Source organism: Oreochromis niloticus, linkage group LG15, assembly GCF_001858045.2.
Source record: "Oreochromis niloticus isolate F11D_XX linkage group LG15, O_niloticus_UMD_NMBU, whole genome shotgun sequence".
NCBI classification, from domain to species: Eukaryota; Metazoa; Chordata; class Actinopteri; order Cichliformes; family Cichlidae; genus Oreochromis; species Oreochromis niloticus.
This window is the reverse complement of record NC_031980.2, coordinates 43,655-68,940: the sequence shown is the minus strand read 5'-3', so window position 1 is coordinate 68,940 and position 25,286 is coordinate 43,655. Positions and strand designations below refer to the sequence as shown.

Genomic DNA, 25,286 nt, shown 5'->3' with positions numbered 1-25,286 from the left:
CCTATCAGGTCAGCTGGATTTCGGATTTGTTTTTATAGGGTGCTGAAAACTCATTTCTATAGGTTAGCTTTACCGTATCTTTTGCCCCATTATTTGTGGCCCTTTGTTCTTCTAATATGTGTGTGGTTGATTCTGTTTGCATGTATAAATATGTCCACATATTTCTAATGTCTTTTTTTTATCCAAACTGTGAAGCAATTTGTAACTGTGTTTTTTAAAAAGTGCTTAGCAACTAAATAATATTACTGTTTATATAATTGTCTAAATAAAGTCATTTTAAATTATAAGTGCTAAAGCATGGTTAAATCCTCATAAGCTAAGCGTTGTTGCTTTTTAAACATTATGAAAAGTGATATCAAAACTTAGTACATTAAACATAAGAAATTTCCGACGAGGATGGGATTCGAACCCACGCGTGCAGAGCACAATGGATTAGCAGTCCATCGCCTTAACCACTCGGCCACCTCGTCTCGATACGCCATTGTGACATACCCACAGTAATATGAATATTCACCCACTGTCAGGTGAAATCCCGATAGTGGGCAAAACATTTTTTCGAAGGTTTCACACCATCTTTTTTGAGCATGTTAGGCTAAATGTGGCACTGTCATTAGCCACCTCGCTGACATTAGCTAACGTGATAGGAAACTACGCTAATATGGTAACACAAAAGGCAGTGGCTACAACTACCTAAACTCGGAAAATGCATTGTGTGGACGCATGTCGGTATCGTCTCCGTCTCCTCTCCAAGTCCAAGACTGTTTTTGGCATCTGAGCTGATTAGACGAGAATAGCAAAAGCCCACCCTTTAGCTAAATCTTGATATATGCCACTTTTTTAAAAGCTGCGTTTAAGTCAGTGACGTACTGAGTGTCAATACATGCCATTGTCTGTGCTGCGTTTGGGGGCGTTTCTGTAATACAACACAGATAACATCGTGAAAGTTGCAGCACTGCTACTTTTATCTGTCCGTCTGTATAAACGTAGGGAAATGAGGACCATAATATCAATGGAAAATTCTGTGTAACATCGCCAACAACAAAGATAAGAGCGTGACTGTTTTCAGGGTTGGAGTGAATTATAGGTTTTAACTGGCTCCTTCCCCTCTCTGTGTGGATTTAACATAGAAAGTGTCCACTGTACCGTCTACCGGGGTTACGTATGGCTTTATGTAGCATGTGCGTGCGCAGTAGTACCGAGCGCCGTACTGGTAAAAACTGGGTATCTGTCCCCATCTAGCGATTAGATTTGGTCATAAAAAAATAAACGTCTGATTTTAAATACCCACGGGAAAATATAGACAATCGAGACTTTAACTTAAAACCCACAACTTTATCAAATTGCCTACACATTTGAAGTCAAAACACCTGAAGAACAGTGAGCGAGCATAGGTAGAACTAGGGAGAGTGGGCCTTATGCTTTGGATTACCACGTGAATATATCAGAATCAGAATCAGAAAGACTATTTATCCCCAAGGGGCAATTAAGATACAACAGAGCAGCATGGCATTGAAGATAAGGACAGGGCATAAACAGGCACTAAGAGTGAGATAATAAATACACAGAATATACAGTATATACACAGTTTTAAAATTAAAGTGACTGAAGGTGAATAAATAACTGTAAGTGACTAAAAGTGAGTAAAGTGTCTGCAGTATAAAAAGACTGTAGAGTAGTTTATGTTTATGGGTGTGGGAAATGGTCTAAGCAGGGTGGCTTTGGGGACAAAGGTGGCTCTCCTCCTCTCAGTCCTGCAGGAAATGCAGCGGAGGCGTCGCCCAGCGAGGAGCCATTGAAATGCAGGGGAAGAATGTGAGAGGGGTCGTTGATGAAAACCTGTGCCAGAGTTCTGACAGGCAGGCCAATGATTTTAGATCACACTGATGCAGTGTGCTGCAGTCTGTTCCTGTTCAGAAGGCTGAGGTAATGGAACCAGCAGGTAATGGCGAAAGTCATGATGCTTTCCAGAAAGGCATAGTAAAAAGTCATAATGATGGGTGTGCTGACTGCAAAGGAGTTTCCTCACATATCACATAAAAAATCAGCATTTGTGCTCCTGACTGATTGCTACACTGAATTCTGGGTTGCCATCAGAGAATCTAATAATACCCAGGCAATAGCCTAAGACAGGAAGGGCAGAGATATTCACGCCACCTCAGGCTGATGCACATGTGAAAACACCCACAAATCAGTAACAATTTGAGTCAAAGTCCCTCAGTTACTGTTTACAGCTGGCATAAAGCTCCTCCACTTCCAAAGGTCGTATTATTTGTAAACCAAAGAAGCAGCATTTACGTGGGGACACGCTGCATCATGATGGAGAGAGTGCTGTTATTGTTGGGATTAGTGGTTCTGCACACTTCATACACTGTAAGTATCCATTCAGCATTTCTAGGGAGACTTAAAAGAAGAGACTGAATGTTTACCTGCACGTCTTGGTGTGTGTGTGTGTGTTTTGCAGATACCAATTTCCCCTGAAGTACACGGTATGTGCAAAGATGATACTTGAAAGGCTTGAACTTTTTAGAGAAGTGGAAAGACTTTGAGCCAAGTCTGTTTTCGTTACAGAGGTGTATGAGAATGGAGAAGATGAGAATCCTATCTTAAACTTGGGTGAGATATGTAACACGTAATGGCTGTAATATCAAAACTGTTGCATACTTGGTGCTGCTGCTGATGCAGTTAAACACAGTTTCTTTTTCTTTTCTTTTTTTACCGTGCTGTAGGATCAGATGCCAACCTGTTTGAAGGGGACATTTTAATTCCCGTAAGTTGTAATCGGAGTGCAGACCAGGCTTTTGCTTAATAGCTGCTGAGCATTTTGGAATTGCTTAATTTGCAGCTTTGTCTCATCACTGTTAATCTTGTTTTTAAGTAACTAAAGTTATAATTATGATAATAAAACAACTTTTATTGTGTTTTTATCATACTAGATAACATTTATGATCTCTGTGTTTTTAACACTTTCTCATGCTGCAGAAAGGGAGGAATGCCCTCATTGACCGAAGATACAGATGGAAATTTCCGATCCCTTACATTCTTGGTGATGATTTGGGTGAGTTCCTTTAATGACTCACACTTAGTCTCACTTTTTGCCTTCTGATTATCAGACAATGAGGAAGAAGCTGCAAATCTTTCCAGAAGTCAGTTTGCTCTATAAAAGTGCCTGATGAAACATATCCTGTGAGAATTGTGACTGTTTCCTTTGCTTCGCAGATCTGAATGCCAAAGGCTGCGTCCACCAGGCATTTGAAATGTACAGGCTCAAGTCTTGCGTTGACTTCAAGCCTTATGAGGGAGAGAAGACCTACATCAAGTTTGAAAAGAGAGGAGGGTATGAGACTAGCTTCCTCACAAATATTTACTACAGTCATAAACTGTGACACCAATGGTTTTGGTGGACTCAGCGGTGCATTTAGGTTCAGGCTAGATGACGAAGTTTCACAGAGGAACACTGTCCAAAGGGCTTAGGGTTGCACTATTTACCTTTAGTTATTAACATTTTATATCTACACTTATCCTTGTACTGTCTAATGTTTATCAAGAATGTGTGGGTAACCTTGTTTTGCTTAGACAAAAAGTACCGATAGTACTCAATAGTACACCAGTACTATTGTGTACTACTTGAAAACAGTTGGTAATTTCCTTAGTTTCTTTGGAGGGGTTATGTCATAACTGGTGACTTGATTTTCAAGCTTTGAACATTTGCAGTTATAATTTGTTATCAAAAGCTTCCTCTCCCATAGGTGCTTTTCTAGTGTTGGTGACCAGCAGACAGGTCAGATCCTGTCACTGGGACCAGGCTGTGACCACAAGGCGGTGGTTGAGCATGAGCTGCTCCATGCGCTGGGATTTTACCATGAACAATCCCGCATGGACCGGGATGACTATGTCAACATCTGGCTGGACCAGGTTACGCCAGGTATATGTAGTTCCTTCATTCTATTTAGCCATTTTCTACGTAGAAATTGACTGAAAAAATATTAGGATAAAGTGTACTGCTGCATAAATAATTACACTAGCAAACCCTGCGGTGTGCACGAGAGGCAGGGAGCATGCAAACATACATACAACGATCATTATAGTGTAATGCTATGATGCATTGTATTGTGACACATAATTGAAGTGTCAAATGTACAATTATTTATGATTGTTTTTTATGATAACACTTATTAAATAAGAGAACATTTCCTGCAGGACTTCAACATAACTTCAACAAATACAATGACGACTTCATCACTGATCAAAACACTGCATACGACTATGAGTCCGTCATGCACTACAGGCCCTTCTCCTTCAATAAGAATGAATCCATCCCCACTATCACCACCAAAATCCCAGAGTTCTACAATATTATTGGCCAGTACCTTGATTTCAGCAAGATGGACACCCTCAGGCTCAACAGGATGTACAACTGCTGTATGTATATGTTGTCGCACTGGGCTTCAATCAGTCAACTATATTCATGTATTTATTTAAATCTGACAGCTATAGGACTGTGTAAAAAACATTCCTATGTGCATACCTCTCCTCTCATTCTCATACAGCTGGCCCGCTCACCCTGCTGGATCAGTGTGCCTTTGAGTATGCAAGCATTTGTGGGATGATCCAGGCCTCCTCTGATGATGTGAAGTGGGTCCACACTCAGAGCTCTGCAGGCGCACTGGATCACACACTCCTGGGACAATGCAGAGGTCTGAATAATGTCTCTTCATGTTTACTGTAATTTCAGAGAGAATGAAACATTATTATATATTGTCTTATGTTTATTTATTTTTTTTAGATGCTGGATACTTCATGCACTTCAACACTATGACTGGGGAGCCTCAGGAGTCTGCTATGCTGGAATCACGAATCCTCTACCCCAAGAGGAACCTTCAGTGTCTGCAGTTCTTCTACAAGATGACAGGGGGCCCCGCGGACAGGCTGGTGATATGGGTCAAGACAGATGATGGCACAGACACTGTTCGCAGGATGAAGAAAATACGCACTTTTTATGGTACTTCTCGAATGAGCAGGTTAGCGAGGATGAGCATTTCACAGAAAATGCCTTAAGCTTCCTCATGAAGTTGAAGCAAATGTCTGAACAAACAGCTTTGCATCAAGGCAAATGTTCATTGGAACATTTGCTTAACTTCTCAGCAGAATAAAAATGGCATTCAAATGATGTTATTTCAAGTCATCCTCCCAACATAAACCATACCGACAGTTAACACGTTCTCTCAGGTACAGCACTGGTGAAATGTTTCTGTTGCATCTTTATTTTATGTGTCTGCTAGTCTGGTTGGTTTGACCAATAGATTGAGCAAGACAAGTGGTTTCTTCCTCTTCTTTTAGTCTCTACTGACTTTTATGGTGTACCAGGTCAATTGCTGGTTCTTACGTCACAATTTGCATACACAAACAAAAAATTCAAAAATGGAAAGTTGCGGTTCTTTGAGTTATGACATCTGTGCAGGGTTGTTGAAAAACTGTTTTCCTCTTCCTGATATCTTGGAGTTTTTTTGCATATTTGTCACACAAAAATAACCTAAGTAAATACACAAATGTTAAAATGATTATTTCCTTTATTAAGGGGAAAAACTACTATAGAACCCAGCCACGATGAAAACTGTGCTGCTGTTGTAGGAAGACAAAGGAAGGGAATAGCGGGAAGTTCTGGTAGGATGCAGCGTCAGAGAAGGAAAAGCAGGAGTGTGGAGGTGAGAGTGATGGAATGAATGAAGGTAGATGTAGTGTGTGTGTGTGTGTACAAAAGACCAGGTAGCCGTGAGGAACAAGCTGTTCTAACATGGTGTAGGTAGGAAGAGAAATTGATTAGGGGTAATCGAGGAAGAAGAGTTTGTGACATGTTGTAGAGGTGAAGTGAGTGTCAGACAGGATCATGAGTTTGAAGCTGGTGACGTTGAATGTTGTCTGTGCGTACACTCCTCAGGTTGGATGTCAGTTAGAAGAGAAACAGAAAAATTGAGTGTACCCAGGAGGGAGGATGTGGACTTGAGAAGAGATGTAAGTGAAGCTAACAGAGGGGATGAGGAGGTGTTGGGTAGGTATGGTTTTAAGGAGAGAACAGCAGAAGGACACATAGTAGTGGATTTAGCAAAAAGGATGAAAATGGCTGCGGTGAACAACACATTTCAGGAAGAGGGAGGAACACAGGGTGACGTACAAGAGTGGAGGAACTGCACACAGGTGGACTACATCTCTGCAGAAGGTGCAGTCTGAAGATTACAAAGTAGCTAGGAAGTATCGGATTGTAGTCTATACAATTCATTTGACTGCAATGACTTGAATTCCGTGGCAGCTGTAGCTTGGGAGTTAGAGTAGATCATCTACTAATCTGAAGGATTGCTGGTTCAATCCCTGGCTGCTCTAGTTTCCTATCTAAATATCCCTGGGAAGGATGCTGAATTCCAAGTTGCTCACTAATGTATTCAGTGGAGTGTGAATGTTAGATCGAAAGCACTTCCATGTTGAAACAAAGTGCCCGATGAATGGGTGAATGAGGCAAGTGGTATAAAGTGCTCAAGTATGCTAGAAAAGAGCTGTACAAGGTCCAGTCCATTTACCAATTCCACCTTTTCAAACTTGCACTAATTTACAACAGTTGCCTCAAGGTATTTTGTTTTATAAAGTTAAGACTTTACAATATTAGTTTCAGGTATATTTAAGGCTGCAAATGTTTTGCCTGAATATTATTACATTTGTTTGTTATTACCTTTGGCACTAGGCGATTCGATTTATTAACATATTCATTGAAAATGAAAGAAAAGGAGAGAAAAGGACTTTATCAATTGTCCAGGCAGAGATTTTGAGCTGAAAAGCATATGCAGTGGATTTGGGTGAGTAAGGAAAGATATGGAAATGTGCAAACAAGTGAACAGAGTATGTTGAGCTAGCCCATTCTCACTCCAGAGGCGTAACATCCTGACGATTTGTCACATCCCGCGTCGTTCCTGAGGAACGCGAAAGGTAACCTTCCGCATTCTTATGCTACGCGCCAGGTTATGGGTGAAATCCAGTAGAATGACAGTCCCGTGATAATACACGTTCCAGTCATGTTTTTCAGCCCTAATCCTAACCTGATCCCTAACCTTAACCAGCACTTTAATGACGTTAAATAGTGTTTTCCACTATTTTAAGTAAAATGAATGAACATGTGTAGATTGATTCCAAATGGTTCTCATGTTGTCTAATCTTTCCGATCTTGTCATTTAGGGACACGTTGGGTGCCCGGAAGCGTAATATGTTGACGATTTGTCACCTAGCGTAAAATATTACGCTTTGGGAGTGAGAATGTGTTGGTTGAGCAGATGGAAGGAGTACTTTTATTAACTGACAAAAAGGGGGGGAAAGATGAGGGACGGTTAGTGAATTACGAAGTGCAGAGGTTTAGCGAAGAAGATGTGGGGGCTGAAGAGGATGAGTCGAAAGGTGATTGGTCCACTTTTTCATTAGGGCTGGGTTGATGGGCTAAGTTTCTTTCTCCCATTAATGAAATCATCATTTAAAATCCTCATTTCATTTTTACTTTGGTTATTTTTGTTTAATATTAACAATTTATCCTCTCATTCCTTTCTGTTACCCAGCGGATGCTGACCATACGTGGAAGATCACCCATATTCAGTTGGAAGTGGATGTGAAATTCCGCTATGCTTTCCAAGCTGTGCGTGGGGACCCCTCTGCTTCCACCGGTGGCATCTATATCGATGACATCAGCCTGACCGAGACGCGCTGTCCCAATGCTGCGTGGCGAATCCAGAACTTCTCCAAGATCATGGAAATGGCTGACACCAGCACAGTTATCGACAGCCCACGCTTCTACAGCCCTGAAGGTTACGGTTATGGTGTTCGTGTCATACCTTTGTCAAGTTACACTGATTACACAGGCAACTACACCGGGCTGTACTTCCACTTGGCCAGTGGGGAGAATGATGTGGTGATGCAGTGGCCAGCAGTAAACAGACAGGCCACGTTAGTGGTGATGGACCAAGACCCAGACATTAAGCTGAGGATGTCCTCTGCTCGCAGTCTCACTACTGACATGAGGACGAGTAAGTATGTTTAATGCCCCAAGGGAGCAAAGAGACCAGGGCACCGTAATGATGCAGTACTTGGAGTGTAGTAGTTTGATGACTGGTCTGGATACAGTCTCTCTGTCTGACTAATAATTGTCGCAATCTGTCTTTCTGTTGTTTACCATTCGTAATAGTGGTTCATTAGATCCTGCAGCCTTTGTGTGCCAATGATCTGAGGAAGTCTTGAACGTGATGTTGTGTAGATGAGCCGAAAAACTTTGGCTAAAGGTTTTTCTCAATTACTTGAATTTTGCCTAGAGTTACTGCTGCTTGCTTTGTGTGCTGGGTGATGGACTCATACATACACGGGCACATAGCTATCATTATGGGGACATTCAGTGACATTAGTGTATTCCCAAGCCAAGTGAAATTATCATAACTAACTTACCCATACCCTAACCCAGGGGTCGGCAACCTTTCTGATGATGAATGCCATCTAAAATTTCCTCAGAAGTCAATGTGCCATATGATTGCATTAGCAATAAATTTAATAACGCTCTATACTAACAGTTACACACTATATAGAACAACTTTATAGAATTATTATATTTGTTGGCAGATGTTGGCAGCTATCAGCGAATGGTTATCAGCTATTTTGAAACAAAAAAAGACACTTTTTATCCATAACAAGAACTCCATAACAGCAAATGAACTGTACAACAGTAAATGCAAATGCTATTTATGGTCTCCTCTCAACAATGATAAGAAAAATAAACTGGGCCAATATGGCATGTTTGTTAATACAGGGACACACATGTTAATGTGATCTCTGGTCTCCCACTCAGGGACACAGGTCTCTGAGTGTCCAGCATTCAGACGGCTACCTGAGGACACTCTTCATGTGAGAGAAAATCTGCTCACACAGATATGTAGAGCCAAATACTGTCAATAAGGCCTCTGCAATGTTCTGAAGACAGTTAAACTTCTCAGGTAGTGATGTCCAGCTGGTGAAAATGCAAGCTCCATGAACATGCAGCTATGGATTCCTGCTGTGTTCGTAGTTCTGCAAACTTTGACCACCACAGAGCTTTTCAGTTCAATCAGCTGCATTTCGATGTCCTCTGTGTCCAGCCAGTTAATGTGAGACAAATCCAATTGCTCATTAAAGCTTTCTGGTTTGATCAGAAAAGAAAACATTGGTCCATACACCTGAAAGTCCCAAAAATGCATCGGGAATTCTGTCTCGAGTCTACGGATGTATCCGTGTATTTCCGCGGTGCTGATGCTGCGCTGAGTGGACAGCTCCTGAAACATTTGAAGTGTCAGAATGTGGAAATTTCAACATCGCTTGAAAAAACTGCTAGCTAGCAACATCCCTCTCACCGGTAGGCTAAGTTATTTTTAGCCAATTACAAGTTCAGATAAAAACTTTGGTTGTAAGATTCAGATAATTATTTATTAAAAGCTAGACATTTTAAATGAGAATAAGAAAGAAAAGTATTTCTTTGTGCCCCTGTTTCCCTGTTAATGCCCTACCTGGCCCCCTGGCATCACTTTGCTAGACCCGCCCCTGCACAGTTACCAGCTGTCAGCTACTTAGAAAAGGATCCTGGTGTTATTTGTCTCTCAGAAACAGTTCCTAACTTCCCTTCAACTCATTCATGCCACTTTAAAGGTAAACCTGTTTCTCCATCACCTATTCAGCTCTGATGATTCAGTAAAGACATCTCCTGGTTTCATCTTCATGTTTCCCTCTCACCACATATCCAAACCAACATCATGACCAGCAGCTTTTACGGCTGTGGCTCCAGCAAACATCAGCTACTAGAAATTGATATTAAATAAATTCTAACAACAGCTGATCAAGCTTAAACGTGCTGCTGTTGTTTAGCACGACATCCGCTGGTTTCCTCTTTCTGACACAAAGTGACCGATAAACAAACAAGAGAGAAAAGCTGATCAGCTGATCATTGATCAGTTTCACGATTGAAGTAGCAACAGGAGAGGGAGGGGGGAGAATGAGAGAAGAAGAGGCAGCTGCAGCATAAAGACGCAGACAAACTCCAGCTTTGTGTCTTTTTCCATTCTAGGTGAAGTACGGGACAAACTGTGTTCCTTTTCAGCTCAATACGAAACGCGTAATATTTTCTCTGAATACGGGACGATTCCGTTTTTTACGGGACAGTTGGCAACTCTACTAACTAACCTTATGAATAAAATAAAGTTCACTATCAGTAACATCACAGTACCCACCCAGCTGTATAGAAACTCCGTCATGCTAGCTAGTACGCAGTACGAGTTATTGTAACTGACTGTAAAAAGTCAGCACAATGAAAATAAACTCCACCTAAACTTGGTTTATATCTGACCCAGATAGACTGCAGGTCATAACTTCTTACCTGAAGTTTAGTTCACCTGACACTCGGACCGGCGGCCACCTCGGGTCTCTCCTCTTCCTGCCTCCCCTTTCCCTCATCCACCTGCTGGCCTCTGTGGCCACCACCTTTCATTGTGTATACCGTTACAAAAACAACAACAACAAAAAAAACCATCGGCCCGTAAAAACTAAAATTCAAATTCAAATTCAAATTCAAATTGTATTTGTCACACACACAACCATACACAGTATGACATAGGGGTGAAATGCTTGTAGCTGTACAATGCCCGACCATTAAATGACAGAAAAAAGTTTTACAGTATTTACAATTTACAGGTTACTACAAAATTTACAAATTAACTTAGAAATTTACAGTAAAAAATGTGCAAATAGCAGAAAGAGATTATAAAGATTATAAATCATAGGAAATGTCCAGTCTTATAGTGATGTGATGTGTGTGGGAGAGTCCAGTCCTACACCTGGTTCAGGGCTCGAATAGCCTGGGGGAAGAAGCTCCTCCTCATTCTCTCTGTTTTGGCCTTAAGGGAGCGGAAGCGCTTCCCAGACCTCAACAGTGAGAAAAGTCCATTGTTGGGATGGGAGAGGTCCATCATAATCTTCCTAGCTTTGGACTTGCACCGCTTGGTGTAGATGGACAGCAGGTCAGGGAGCTCTGATTGAATGATGCGTTCGGCCGAGCGCACCACTCTTTGCAGATCTCGTCTGTCCTGCTTGGTGCTGTTCCCAAACCAGGTGCAGATGTTTCCCGTCAGGATGCTCTCGATGGTGCAGGAGTAAAAGTTCTTGAGCACCTTCAGTGGCAGATGGAAGTCTCTAAGTCTTCTGAGGAAGAAGAGACGCTGACGGGCTTTCTTAACCAGGGTGTTGATGTGACAGGACCATGACAGGTCCTGAGTGATGTGGACACCCAGGTATCGGAAACTGTCCACTCTCTCCACTGGCATGCCACTGATGATGAGGGGTTTGTAATTCCTTGCCTGCTTTGTAGTGAAGTCCACGATCAGCTCCTTAGTCTGATGTTTAGGAGGAGGTTATTCTCCTGGCACCAGGTCTCCAGGTTCCTAATCTCCTCCAGGTAGGCCGTCTCGATGTTGTCGGAGATCAGGCCTACAACAACAGTGTCGTCAGCAAACTTGACAATGGAGGTGGTGTCTGATGTGGCTACACAGTCATAAGTGTACAGTGAGTACAGCAGGGGGCTTAAAACACAGCCCTGAGGCACTCCAGTGCTGAGTGAGATGGAGGGGGAGACTTGTTTTCCCACCCTCACTGATTGGGGTCTGTCTGTGAGGAAGTTGAGGATCCAATGACACAGTGATGAGCTGAGTCCTAGATCCATCAACTTGGTGAAAAGCTTAGAGGGAATTATTGTGTTGAATGCTGAACTGTAGTCCACGAACAGCATCCTAACATAATTCCCTCTGCCAGTGTCCAGGTGACTCAGGGATGTGTGGAGCAGATGAGATATGGCATCGTCTGTGGAACGATTAGTCCGGTAAGCAAACTGAAGTGAGTCGATGGTGGCAGGAAGTGAAGAAGTGATGTGATCTCTCATCAGTCTTTCAAAACACTTCATCACAATTGAAGTCAGTGCTACTGGACGGTAGTCATTGTGGCAAGCGGGCTGTTGTTTCTTTGGAACAGGAACAATAATGGACTGTTTGAAGCACATGGGAACCACTGCTTGGGCCAGGGAGAGGTTGAAGATCTCCGTGAACACCGGTGCTAGCTGATCAGCACAGGCTCTCAGGACCCGGCCTGGGATTGCATCTGGTCCTGCTGCCTTCCTGGTGTTCACCCTCCTGAAGGTGTTCCTCACGGCATGCTCTGTGATGATGAAGGCTTTGTCTTCACTGGTGCACTCCGAGCACGCGCAGCCGTTTGTTGTTTTAATTGCTGCGGCGTCGAAGCGAGCATAAAACGTGTTCAGCTCATCAGCCAGTGAAGCATTGGCATTCATCATTGAAGAAGCTGGTCGTTTATAGTCCGTTATAGTCCGCAGTCCTTTCCACAGGCTCCTAGAGTCGCACTGTCGTAGCTGTGACTCTAGTTTTTCCCCGTAGCTCCGCTTTGCCTTTCTGACCGCGCTGCGCACGTTGTAGGACGCAGCCTTGTATAGGTCCATATTACTGGAGACGAGCCCTTCATTGTAGGCAGCGGTGCGTGATCTCAGAGCATCGCGGATGTTTTTATCCACCCACGGCTTCTGGTTGGGAAACGTTCGGATGATAGTTCTTTCTGCTGTGTCGTCCGCTAGTTTCCCGATAAATCCCACAACCGCTTCCGTAAACATGTTGATGTCATCAGAGCTGCGCCGAAACATGTCCCAGTCTGCGTCATCCAGTGCGTCCTGCAGCGCGGCCACTGATTGGTCTGTCCAGCGAGCGACCTCCCTCCTGATTGGTGGTTGCTGCTTTAGCCTTTGTTTGTAGGCAGGCATGAGGAAGATGGCGGCATGGTCCGATTTTCCAAATGCCGGCAGGGGCTGAGCCTTGTAACAGTTCTTGAACGGGGTGTAGCAGTGGTCTAATGTCCTAGTGCCCCGGGTGGGGCAGTTGATGTGCTGGTGAAGGTTGTGGAATGTCCGTTTGAGATTCACTCTGTTAAAATCTCCCATAACAATGAGTGCGGCATCTTGGTGAAGTGTTTGTTGATGTGTGAGAGCCTGATGCAGCTTACATAAGGCAGTCTCCGAGTCCGCGTGAGGCAGAATGTAAACAGTGCAGGCAATGACCGCAGTGAATTCCCGAGGGAGATAGAAAGGGCGACATTTAATGATCAAAAGTTCCAGATTGGGCGAGCAAGAGCGTGTGAGTGGGGAGATGTTTGTGCTGTCGCACCATCTGTTGTTCACCATCAAACACACTCCACCACCTCTTTTCTTCCCCGACTCCATTGTCCTGTCCATGCGGTAAACTGAAAAGAACCCCGCCGGCTGCACGGCGTGGTCTGGTATCGCTGGGTTCAGCCAAGTCTTGGTGAAGCAGAGGAGGTTGCAGTCCCGAATGTCTCTCTGGAACTTGATTCTGGCTCTGAGGTCCTCAAGCTTGTTCTCGATGGATTGAACATTGGCTAGCAGGATACTGGGCATGGGTGCGCGGTGTGCACGAGCCCGTAGCCTGTTCCTGATGCCGGCTCGTTTCCCTCGAGGCCGTCGCTTAGGGTCGCGTCCTTTGTTCTCTCTCAGGATCTCCTTTGGCCAGGTTGGGTCTGGAGTTAAACATGGTGAAATGTTCGTGTATTGTAGACCAATAGAAACCAGAGTCTCTCTACTGTAGCGAATTTGTGTGTTTTGCATGATGCCCATGTGTCAGTGGTAAGACATTATAAAACACATTGAAGGAATACAAAACAGTCAGAGTTTTGTTCAGAGAACTACGTGCGCGTGCGCACGGGTGAGTGATCGGGTGGTACTCACCCCGAGGCTTTGGAGTCAACTTTATTTATACTCAAGCATGTTTGCGTCACAGACACATGTAGGAAGAGATAACATACCACTCCTTACACAAGCATAAAACATATACGTTCAACTGTCAGTAAGGAACTGGTCAAGCCTATCTTAAGGGCAACAGAAGCCAGTTGGTTCCTGTTCCCAACGGCAGACTCAGCAAACTCAGCAAAGGTGAGGTTTCCTGTGGCACCCTCCTTATGCCAGTCATTTTCAGAAGTCAGCAAGGCTCACGTGCATGTGTAGTGACAAGATACATGTAGTATAAAATATATGAACATCATTGTACATTCGCAAACCTATTTTAGGGAAAGCATGTTATTTAATAAAACATTAAACAAAATCTCTTAACATTCCCTGCTGTTGTTCAAATATTTTTTACATACTTCAACTTCTAGTCACTTGTGTATACATTTTCAACCAGAGTATCATTTAGTAAAATTGATATGATCAACATTTAGGTTTGTTTTCACTTTGTTGACAATAATTAAAAATTGTCTTCTTCTTCAAAGTCTGTGTTTCGGTCCTGATGTGTAAGCAACATCATCGTCTCTTGGTGAAACGTAACATGTGGTGTGATGGCAGTTGCTATGAGTCTGTTGATTAATGCTCTAATGCAGGGAATACAACAACATCCACATAGAGTGAGTATTGCTGCAAACACAGCCATGGACACTAGAATTGATGACACCAGAGTACGGTACTTCCCGAACATATCCATCCAGCTGTTCCACATCGAAGTGTCGACTCCCGAATGTTCTTTCATTTTTTCATTTAGGGTCTTTAAACCCTCCAGGGCTGTGGTGAGGCTTCCATCCGCCGCTGTATTGTTGGGTATGAATGTGCAGCATTGTTCTCCAAACATTGAACATACCCCATTCTTTTCACTCAGGAGCATGTCCAGTGCGACCCTATTCTGGAACGACATTAGGGATGTGGCTCTCAGTTGCTCAGCTACTGCGTGGAGTCCGGACATGGTCAGATTGCCTAATCGCTGCACGTTATAGTGAACATAGTTTATTCTGTCCACGTTTTTGTTGATAGTGCACCACCAGCATACTGATGACTCGAAACCAGCAGCCACCTGGTCCACTAGTTTGTATTCATCTGGTACTCCTCTGGGGACTCCTATGGCGTCTATATACGTTGGATCGGGCTCGGGTTGCGCTGGGGCTGGAGCCGATCTTTTCTTCCGGCTTGCAAACCATTGTCGTTCAGCATTCATGGTGATGTCAATCACTGAAAGCTTTATAACCTGAACTGGTAGTAGGAGAGATATCAGGCCACACATTCCGGTCTTATTCCTGGGCAGTCGATCGTAGATTTGTGGATCTCCACACCACCACCAGATGTCAGCTCTGCTCACTGGGTTGAATAGGGGGTCCACGTCTGTGAGAGTCAGGCAGCTTGAGTCGTTCAGCGTGCCTATGCGCTCACCTGGTCCGGTCATGTTGATACAGGTGTGATTGGTCGCTGTAACGTCTCGTGCAAATATAGGTTTTCTCTTCTCCGGTCCTGTTAAAGGAAAGATCTTATCCCACTTCGTGCAGTTGATGTCTTCTATGTTAGTGGAGTTCATGACCTTTACCAGGCATTGTTCTTCAATCGGCGCAGGTACTACTCTTAGTGTTGGTCGTGGCCCTAGGCAGACCATACAGTCATCGTTGGCATCTCGAGCTGCCTGTTCTGCCAGCAATAGCCAGTTATTGGAATGTCCTGAAATGCCTGTGGTAATTCTAAACCAGTCGTCGGCTTCCAGTTCTGGTCCGGCTATGACTACTGTGGTCATAGATGTTGAGAGTGGCCCTTTGGTCAAGGCGGGGCCGCTGCTTGTGACGGTGGTCGTATTGGCGTTGCTTTCTTCATTCCTGGTGAGGTTGTTACATATAGATAAGAAATGGTGGGGTCTTTACCACTCTTATATATGAACAAGGTTAGGTGGTAGCAGCTAGAGCTGCCCGCCAATGTTCCAGTGTGTGATGATGACGTCTGTGGAACCACATAGGTCCTCTTCTGTGATTTAGGTGGGTTTTCCAGTAGTGGGTGGCTTGTTGTGTGGAAGTTGACCACCAAATGCGTGTTTGTCTTAGTCAGATTCAGCTGTTTAGACAAATTTCTAGCAGATCCTTGTGTTGGCGTTGGTGTCCAGTCGTTTCCAGTATAGGTGAAGACTGTGTCCCAGCCTGGGTTGGTGGCATCTGAGCTTGACAGGTACCAGTCATATCCAGGCCACTGGCTCCCTAAGTATCCTCCGATATGGAATGAGTTCAGGGGAATCCATACTGTTGACGAGAAGCTAGTTTGGTTGTAACACAGGTACAGGTCTGCTGTGGTTGTGACCTGTGTTGCGGCCGTTTCGTTACAGGGGTTGAATCCATTCACCTGGCTCTTGATGGCCACCAACCACAAGAGTGTACATAGTACTGTGATGACAAGTGTCATTGCAGCACTTTTGGTGTCTTTAGATCTTCTTTGTTTTGTGAGTGAGTTTCTTCTCGACCCCTTGTCACTCCCAGGGCCCCTGGTGAGTAGACCTCAGCCAGAGGAGTGGGATCCCAAGTGTTGCCACTGATCACCCTACTCCCCACCGAGCGAACACCGGAGGTTAGGGAGGACTGGAATCTAGGCTGTTGCTCACTTTAGGCTGACGTCGATGAATCCTGGAGTAGTTCGACCTTCTTCGTGTGGCTTTGGTGGATCCAGGAGGGGCGTTCAGCAATTTTGCAGGCTGTTGGTGTGGCCAGGAGGACTTGGTAGGGTCCTTCCCACCTCGGGGAGGACCAGTTTTTCCTCTGGAGCACTTTTATCAGGATCCAATCCCCTGGTTTCAACCTGGAAGAGACTGAAAAAGAATCACTCGGCAGTTGATTGTTCAAAACTATTTCCTTGTTTTCCAACAGTTTTGTCATCCATTCTGCCAGCGTTGTTTCTCTTATGGATTTATCTATCGGTTCACTTGTAATGGGTAGAGGAAAGGGTCGCCCATGTACTATTTCGAAGGGTGTCAGTTTCTGTGAGCCTTGTGTTAGTCTCATCCACATTTTGACCAGACCTACACATTCAGGCCATGGGCGACCAGTTTCCTCCATGCATTTCCTTAACCTTTGTTTTATAGTGCCATTGGTTCTTTCTACCAGCCCTGCACTCTGTGGGTGGTATGAGCAGTGATGTTTTATGCTGAAACCTAGCGCTTCGGAGACTTTTGATATTACTTCATTTACAAAGTGTGTGCCATTGTCAGATCTTATTAGATTTGGTATTCCATATGTTGGGATAAAATGATTACACAAACATTTTGCCACCGAGATTGCATCATTTTTCTTCACTGGGTAGATTTCTGGCCACTTTGAGAATACGTCTATGATTACTAGTGCATATTCTACTTGTTGGTGTTTATGTAATTGGATAAAATCCATGTGTATCGTATGAAAAGGATGTGGCGGTGTTGGGAAATGGCCTCTCTTTGGCCTCAAATTTCCCTGTGCATTATGTTTTTGGCATATCATGCATGTTCTTATATATGCTTTAGCTGAGTTTTCAAAATTTTTTGAGTAGAATTGTTTAGAAAGAATATCTACCATCCCTGCTGTTGACAAATGGCAATGCCCATGTGTCACTAATGCTGCTGTTTATGTAGGGATTTAGGTAGAATAGGTTTCCCATTACATGTCATGATATCATCTTTCAGAATTGCGCCATCTTTTAACCACGAGGATTTTTCATTTTGTGGCGCCGCCTTTTGTTCGTTTATAAGGACTTCTATTGGTATCAGGGAGCACGAGGTTAATGTAAGAACATTTGTTTTTTGCTGTGCAGCTTCTTTTGCTGCTTTATCTGCAAAGTTATTTCCTTTAGTGATGTAAGAGTCATCTTTTTGATGTGCAGCACATTTGCACAGTGCTAATTTTCTGGGTAATGTGATTACTTCTAGTAATTTTTTCAGATGACTGCCATGTTGTACTGGTGCCCCTGTGGAGGTGATCATGCCCCTATTTTGCCATATTTTTGCGAAATGGTGTACTGCAGCAAAGACATACTGACTGTCTGTGTGAATGTTAATATCTTTATCTTTATGTAGTTCGCAGGCACGGATAACTGCTATTAGTTCCGCACTTTGTGCCGAATGTGTGGAAGGTAGAGGTCGTGCCTCGATGACAGTGTCAATCGTGGTTACTGCGTAACCCACACAGTTTCTTCTAGTTTCATTTTTGCTAGCAGAGCCATCTACAAAGATATCTGCGAAGGTTGTTTGCGGCAAGCTGTATATATCTGCTCTTGGTTTCGTTTCCTCATCAAGTTTATGTAGGCAGCTATGCGTGTCACCATCCGTTTCCGCAGGAAGTAGGGTGCTTGGGTTCAACTGACCACATTTCTCTATATTTATGTGTGACTGTGACAATAATATTCCTACATATGACAGCTGTCTGGCATGTGTCAAATATGATAGGTTTGCTTGTAATAGAATTGAGGTCACTGCGTGTGGGACCTTGACTATTAACGGGTGGCCGAGTATGATGTCTGCTGACTTTTTTACTGCTTCTGCTGCTGCTGCACAGGCTTGTACACAGGTTGGTAGGCCTGAGGCCACTGAGTCTAATTTGCAAGAATAAATGCAAGTGGACGTTGTTTATCCCCAAATGCTTGGGTTAGCACAGCTTTCATATATCCAGAATTTCCGTCCACGTGTAAATAGAAAGGTTTATCATAGTCTGGAAATGCTAGAACCGTGCTCGTTTGTAAAGCCAGTTTTAGATTGGTGAAGGCAGCTTCTGCTTCAGCAGTCCAGGTCAGTTTATCCTTCAGGGCCATATTTTTCCCATAGATAAGGTCTTGCAGGGGTTGGACCCTGAGAGCGTACTCCGGAATCCAACTTCTGCAAAAATTGCAGAGGCCGAGGAAACTCATCATTTGTTGTTTTGTTAGTGGTTTTGGGGCAGTTTGCACCGCCGTTTTCCTGCTGTCTAATAACCTTCGACCCTGACCTGTTAGTTCATGACCCAGGTATGTGACCTTAGGTTGCCATAGTTGCAATTTATGTTGTGAGACTTTGTGTCCCTGTTCTGCGAGGTGTCTCAGCACCACTAGAGTGTTCGTCCTGCAATCTTCCTGCGTGTTTCCGGTTACCAGGATGTCGTCTACATAAAGTAGGAACTGTCCTGGAGCAGGCAGAGTGCAGGAGGACATTGACTGTTTCAGGGCTTCAGCGTATAGAGTGGGGCTGTTTTGGAAACCCTGTGGCAGCCGTGTATAAGTGTATCTTTGGCCATCAAATGTGAAGCCAAACAGCCCACGTGACTCGGGGTGTAATGGTACTGAGAAGAAAGCGTTTGACAGGTCAATTACTGAGAACCATTGTTCCCGTGGTGACACTTGGTTCAAATTGTGTGTGGATTTGCCACTATTGGTGGTATTTGTTCAGTGATGTCGTTTATTGCTCTTAAATCATGTACTAGCCTATATTTTCCTGTATTTGCTTTTTCACTGGAAATATCGGCGTGTTACATGTTGTTTTTGTTGTTTTGATCAGGATTCCTGCTTTCTCCATGTCTGCTATTACTGGGCGTATGCCGTCTCTAGCTTCTGCAGAGAGTGGGTATTGTGGTTTCATCGGTCTGTGTTTTGAGATGATTTTTACTTTTACTGGGTCAGCATTTTTTATTAAGCCTACGTCTGTGGGTCCTTTTGACCACAATGATGATGGAAGCATTTTTATTTCCGCGTTCTCGACGGGTGTTAGGATAAATCATTCTGCCTCCTCGATCACATAGCATGTGGCCGGGGAGGTATCCAGGTGGGTACTGGGCTGTGTGTTTAGCACCCATCCTAGAGTATATCTCATACAACCAGTTCTGCGGCCCTGGAGCCAGCCTCCGTGTGTTTCTTCAGTTTTCTCATAATGATCGTTTTGTACTCGTTTAAGGATGGTGGCCAGGTCTTTCCATTGAGTTTCTGGGCTTTTTGCTACAGAAACATGTGGAATAAGCATTCGATTTAACTCTCTGACCTTAGGGGGCTGTATCACTGAACACACTGCGTTTCCACTGTTTGTGACGTAGAGATGTTGCAGTGTTAGCTTTTGAGGTCCTAAACGATGGACCTGTGTGTCATACTCCGAATCGGGGCCTGGTGTTTGTTTAAAACGTATGGTATTGTGCAGCTCATTAAATGACATGGTAGATGATGAGCTGGGCAGATAGCGCTCAGCTGTAGCAACCAGCTGGGGTAATGGTGGCAGGTCCAGTGTCCAATAATAGTGTGGCTCGCCATCTGAATGACATGTTAGTTCATGGGTTTCAGAGAGCATGAGTTCTGCTCTCATGCCATTGCTCTCAGGCACCACACCTATTTTTAGCTTCATTAAACCATCTCGCCCCAGTAAGTTTACAGGACAGCTGGAATCGATAATGCATTGTAATTTACAGCATCTATTACTATCTGAGTGTAGGAAATCTAGTTTTCGCGTCAGCAGCTGTGTTGTGGTGTGCCCTAAAGCGGAGGTCACAATGCGAGCGTCTTTTGAAAAATATGTTCGCGGTGGCTCCTCCCTCAGCACGGTCATGCAGGCTCCTGTGTCGCACAACATGAGGTACGGTTTGCCATTTATGTGGATTGTCACTTCGGGTTTGTGTTCAGAGCCCAACAGCAGTTGGTGTATGTTGAAAATTTCTGTACTATCCCTGCTGTTGTTGCTCTGAGCTTTGGGGCGGGAGTCTAGTCACATTTCTCCACTGTCTTCCTCCTCTTCGCTGTCCTGCCTATCTCGTCTATCTGAGCGCTCATATCTATCTCTGTCTCTGCCTTCTCTGCGGTCGCGTCTATCTCTTCGGTCTCTAGGCTTGTTCCTACAATCTCTAGCAAAATGACCTTCTTTGTCGCAGTTATAGCACCTTTTGTGCCTTTCTTTATCGCCTGTGTTTTGTTTCCTACCTTTCCCTCTTTGCTGTGGATTTTTCCCCACATAAGCGACGATGCCTCCCTCTGTTGTTACTACAAAAACTCCGGTTTGTGCTGCTTTGTTTTTCTGCACTTTTACTGCGTGCTCTGCATGCTGTAGGGCATCAGCTAAGCTTCCAGTATTTTGAGTGACCCAGTGTTTATCTACGTGGGCGCGGACTTTTGGGAGGAGGCCTTTTAGAAACGCGTTTTTTAACTGTTGTTCGAAAGGGGTGTTCACGCCCTCATCATATTCTAGACCTGAGTTTTGTCTGAAAACTGGCCGTAGTCTATCCAGGAAGTCAGAGGCAGACTCGTTTTCATTTTGCTTTGTTTCTCCTATTTTTCCATAATCTGGCCTAGGTGCCAGAATGGTTCTTATCCTCTCATAAACTGGGTTTAATGCCTGAATTAAATCATCGCCTCTTAAAGCCTCCCCGTCCGCCCCGTTACCTGTGTACTCTCCTCGGACCCGGGCCAGCTTCAGGCCCAATAAGTCCTGGAGCACCTGTAGCATTTCTCTGCCGTTTAACAGCCAATTGGAGCGTATTATGTCTACTGCGTCCCTCCACTGTTGGTGTCCCTCGTTTAAAGGGGGAACATCCTTTAACACATTTTTCCGATCCTCAGCTGTCCACGGTTGATATGTGTATGTGAACGCGTTCGGATCCCTGGGGATCACACCGTCGACCGCAGGACCAGTTACTCGGCCAAAATTGGGATTTGGTACCTGGATTAACGGAAATTGACCCAGTGTGGGTGGGAACAGCGGTGGTGGAAACCCTAGAGTGGATGGGTTTTCATGTGCGGTTGAATTAAGCTGTTGCCTAGCTGCAGCATAGGGGTCTTGTGGTTTCACAAAGGGATTCTTTGAGACTGGGGGATAAAGTTTTGGTGGTTGCTCACTATCTGGGGGGCTGAGGCAGGGGGAGGTGGCTGATAAGGAGGGGGTTTACTGTCTCAGTAGTTGGTTTTTCGCTCTGTTTGTTTTGCTTCTCTTTTCTCTTATCCTCACGCCTTTTACTTTCCTCCTGCCATGGTACAAAAAAACTCACATATTCAAACATTCGCAAATCCTTTTTCTTTCCGCTAGTTTTCCCTATTTCTTCCTGCAGGCACTTGTGCAGCTGTTGTATTGGGGCGGGGTTGGCAGTCCCGTCCCAGGCAGTGCAATTAGTTTTGTTTTTGGGGTTTCTCCATCTATCTGCACTTATTTGACCTGCACCTGGGTGTTTTCCCTCCATCCACTGTTCGTCAGGTGTTAATTCGGGTTTTGTGGATTTGTTGCCCATTTCTAATGTTATTTAGTCGATGCAATATTTATATTTTTATTTATTTATTAATACTATTTTATTGATTTATTAATACTATTTTTATTGATTTATTAATACTATTTTTATTGATTTATTAATACTACCAACACACACACTGTGAGACGTTCTGGCACTAGAGTCAGAGGAGGTTTATTAAGTCAGCCTTCTACCCTGAACTAAATTCAGGGCGGACTTAATTTTTATGCGTTGATGCGCAACCTTTCTCTTCCTCACCATTCAGTACTCACAGGAAAACACTAGGAGTAGTGCAGGAGCCTAGAGTTCCTATTCAATGAAGCACTTACTCCTCAACAAACATTCAGCGCGCTTTAAAAAACAAAAATCCTATTTTTATTTGACACTCTCGTTATTGAAATAAACCACTAGCTACCAACCTTTACTTTTGTTGCGGAATGGGCCCACACAGGGCGAATTATCCCGTCTTACACAGGCGAGCGTTTACGTGCGGGTCCACACAGGGCCCGGTCCACACAGGACGTTTTACAATGGGACACGTCTGTCCTTTTGGTCCACACAGGACCCTTCTACTTTGAGCAGTGTCAGTCTAAAAATCGATTATTCAACGCAAAGTGTTTCTGGCTGCTTTATATTCACCTTCAATGTTGCGCTGTGTTCTTTTTCCCGGCGTCACCGAGTCCTGTCGTCGTGGACCTGTATAAGACACTGGCCAATAGGCGAATTTACGACTCTGGGCTTTCCTTGCTTCGCTAGAAGCGGTGGTTTACAGTGCAGGTAGTCACGACGTCAGGATCCGGCGGCTCCGTCTGTGAATAGTTAGATGATATAATATCAATCAATAAATCCGGCTCGAAGGACCAATTAAATGTCAGTGGTAAGACATTATAAAACACATTGAAGGAATACAAAACAGTCAGAGTTTTGTTCAGAGAACTACGTGCGCGTGCGCACGGGTGAGTGATCGGGTGGTACTCACCCCGAGGCTTTGGAGTCAACTTTATTTATACTCAAGCATGTTTGCGTCACAGACACATGTAGGAAGAGATAACATACCACTCCTTACACAAGCATAAAACATATACGTTCAACTGTCAGTAAGGAACTGGTCAAGCCTATCTTAAGGGCAACAGAAGCCAGTTGGTTCCTGTTCCCAACGGCAGACTCAGCAAACTCAGCAAAGGTGAGGTTTCCTGTGGCACCCTCCTTATGCCAGTCATTTTCAGAAGTCAGCAAGGCTCACGTGCATGTGTAGTGACAAGATACATGTAGTATAAAATATATGAACATCATTGTACATTCGCAAACCTATTTTAGGGAAAGCATGTTATTTAATAAAACATTAAACAAAATCTCTTAACACCATGCAAGATTATGGCAGATATAGCAAAAAGTGGCGAAAAACCGCAAAAAGTAGAGAAGTTGGGGCAGAGCATCCAGCACGGCAGCCGACCTCACCGGCGCCATTTAAATCACCATCGGCCCACCAGGCAAATGCCCGGTATGCCTGATGGCCAGTCGGGCATGGTTGTGCCATCAGTTAACCCTTTGCATGCCAGCTGTGGCACGCGTGCTCAGGGTTGCCAACCCCTGCCCTAACCCTAAGATTAAGTCCTAACACTCAAACAGGCCTTTGAAGGACGGTGAACAAAATGAAGGTTATGCTTCAGGATCCTCCAAGATATATAAAAAAGTAGAAACCATATGTTTATTTTATTATTTTTATATATTTTAAGTCATAAAAACACTCCCCACATTCTGATAAAGCCTATTATAACCCTGTTATGATTTTTTTAGGCTAGAAAATGCTTATTTTACTTCAAAAATAATTAAAGTCTAAAAAAATTAAAATATCTATATGCCACAGAAAACTGGAATGTAATGAAATCCCTGTGATATACGGATTACAGATTAAGCAGGAATCTGTGAATGTGTAGCCAAACTAACCACATTAAACTCTCTCTCAACACGCTCCACACCACAGCCTCTAAACTAGACAAAGTTCTCAATACTATAGTTCAATAATTTACAGCATACACTGGCTCCTCTTCATCTTAGATCATGTTGTCCATACCTGTGTTTTCTGGCTAAAACCTCTGGATTTACTTTATAGAGAATCATGCTACCTCTAACTTTTGTCTTTTTGCCTGTACTTTTGCAAGATGTCACCAATATGAGTCAGAAGTCTTCTATAGTATGTTTTAGATAGTGAGATTCTTCCTCAGATACTGTCACCAACTCTTTTCTTCCAGCATCAGATGGAAAGTTACTGTGGGACAATCCCTCTAAGGTGGGGAAGTACGACCCCTCCTGTGACTGCTACAGGGGACAGTCGTGGGGCTGGAGGAACTTTATCAAGCACTTTGACCTCAGGCGCCGTAATTACCTTAAGAATGATGACCTCATAATTTTTGTCGACTTTGAGGGTTAGTGGTCTGTGTTCAGTACTTGTGTGTGTAAATGTAGTTCATATCCAAACACAAATCCTAGTCTCTATTGTGACTTGCTGAAGCAGACATGATGAGGAACTGCTTCTTTGCCCCTAGATATAACCTCACTGATCTACACTGAAGTCCCCATTAAGCCGGTAGAGTAAAATCGCGCAGGCCTCAGTGCTGGAGAAACTGAAGGTGAGACGTCAACCTTTTTTCATTTCACTTGTGAATATTTCACTGTTTAACCCTGAGAAATATGTTTGTCATTTAAAATAATCAGATGCATCACAGCATCCAGCTGGGATGAGACGAAACACCTGTGATGATGAAAAAAGGGGATGAAGGATGATTGGGGCTTCAAAACTGCTCACATTCAAAATCTAGTCAGTTGGTGGGTGATCTGAACATTCAATTTAAAATATGCATTAAAAGCTTTCACTGAAATGTTTTGTAAAGTAAAGCTGTTAAAATAAAACTATAAACTAGTAAACTATGTCTTTCCAATGTGATGGTTGTGTGAAGTTTGGTCAGAGGGTTCCTTTGTAAGTGTGCATGTGCCATTAGCGTACTGCCTACTGTAACCTATAATTTTCTTCAGGATTAATAAAGTATTTCTGATTCTGAAAATAAGTAACGCCTGGTTTTTTTTCTTTGTTGCGTGTGATCTGCTGAAAAGAAAGCTCTGCCTAATGCCAAAACTGAATAGAAATGATAAAGGATAAACACGATAACCAGCTCCATTTTTTCATAAAGCGCAGGTGCAAG

The 25,286-nt window shown here is 43.7% G+C and overlaps 2 protein-coding genes and 1 non-coding gene across 4 annotated transcripts; 1 reads left to right on the top strand and 2 right to left on the bottom strand.

The window, feature by feature from the left end:
- Positions 1-388: 388 nt before the first annotated feature.
- trnas-gcu (transfer RNA serine (anticodon GCU)) lies at positions 389-470 on the bottom strand. The gene has a single exon. It is a non-coding gene; the product is annotated as a tRNA-Ser (tRNA).
- Positions 471-1,450: 980 nt separating this feature from the next.
- On the top strand, positions 1,451-25,148 carry mep1a.1 (meprin A, alpha (PABA peptide hydrolase), tandem duplicate 1). Of its 2 annotated transcripts, none has more exons than XM_005449902.4 (14): positions 1,451-2,370; positions 2,462-2,486; positions 2,569-2,613; positions 2,727-2,767; positions 2,980-3,055; positions 3,217-3,334; positions 3,747-3,922; positions 4,198-4,419; positions 4,548-4,694; positions 4,784-4,999; positions 7,590-7,835; positions 24,339-24,512; positions 24,633-24,716; positions 24,802-25,148. In XM_005449902.4, exons 1-13 carry the CDS (start codon positions 2,314-2,316, stop codon positions 24,680-24,682), a joined length of 1,593 nt encoding a protein of 530 aa, XP_005449959.1. In that variant the 5' UTR covers positions 1,451-2,313; the 3' UTR covers positions 24,683-24,716; positions 24,802-25,148. The 2 variants fall into 2 exon arrangements, with proteins under 2 accessions (XP_005449959.1, XP_005449957.1); XM_005449900.4 differs by having other exon boundaries at positions 7,590-8,054.
- Positions 10,617-24,430, bottom strand: LOC109197785 (uncharacterized). The gene is made up of 2 exons (XM_019353544.2): positions 23,453-24,430; positions 10,617-13,723 (listed from the first exon to the last, which is right to left on the bottom strand). Exon 2 carries the CDS (start codon positions 13,721-13,723, stop codon positions 11,417-11,419), a length of 2,307 nt encoding a protein of 768 aa, XP_019209089.1. The 5' UTR covers positions 23,453-24,430; the 3' UTR covers positions 10,617-11,416.
- Positions 25,149-25,286: the final 138 nt, after the last annotated feature.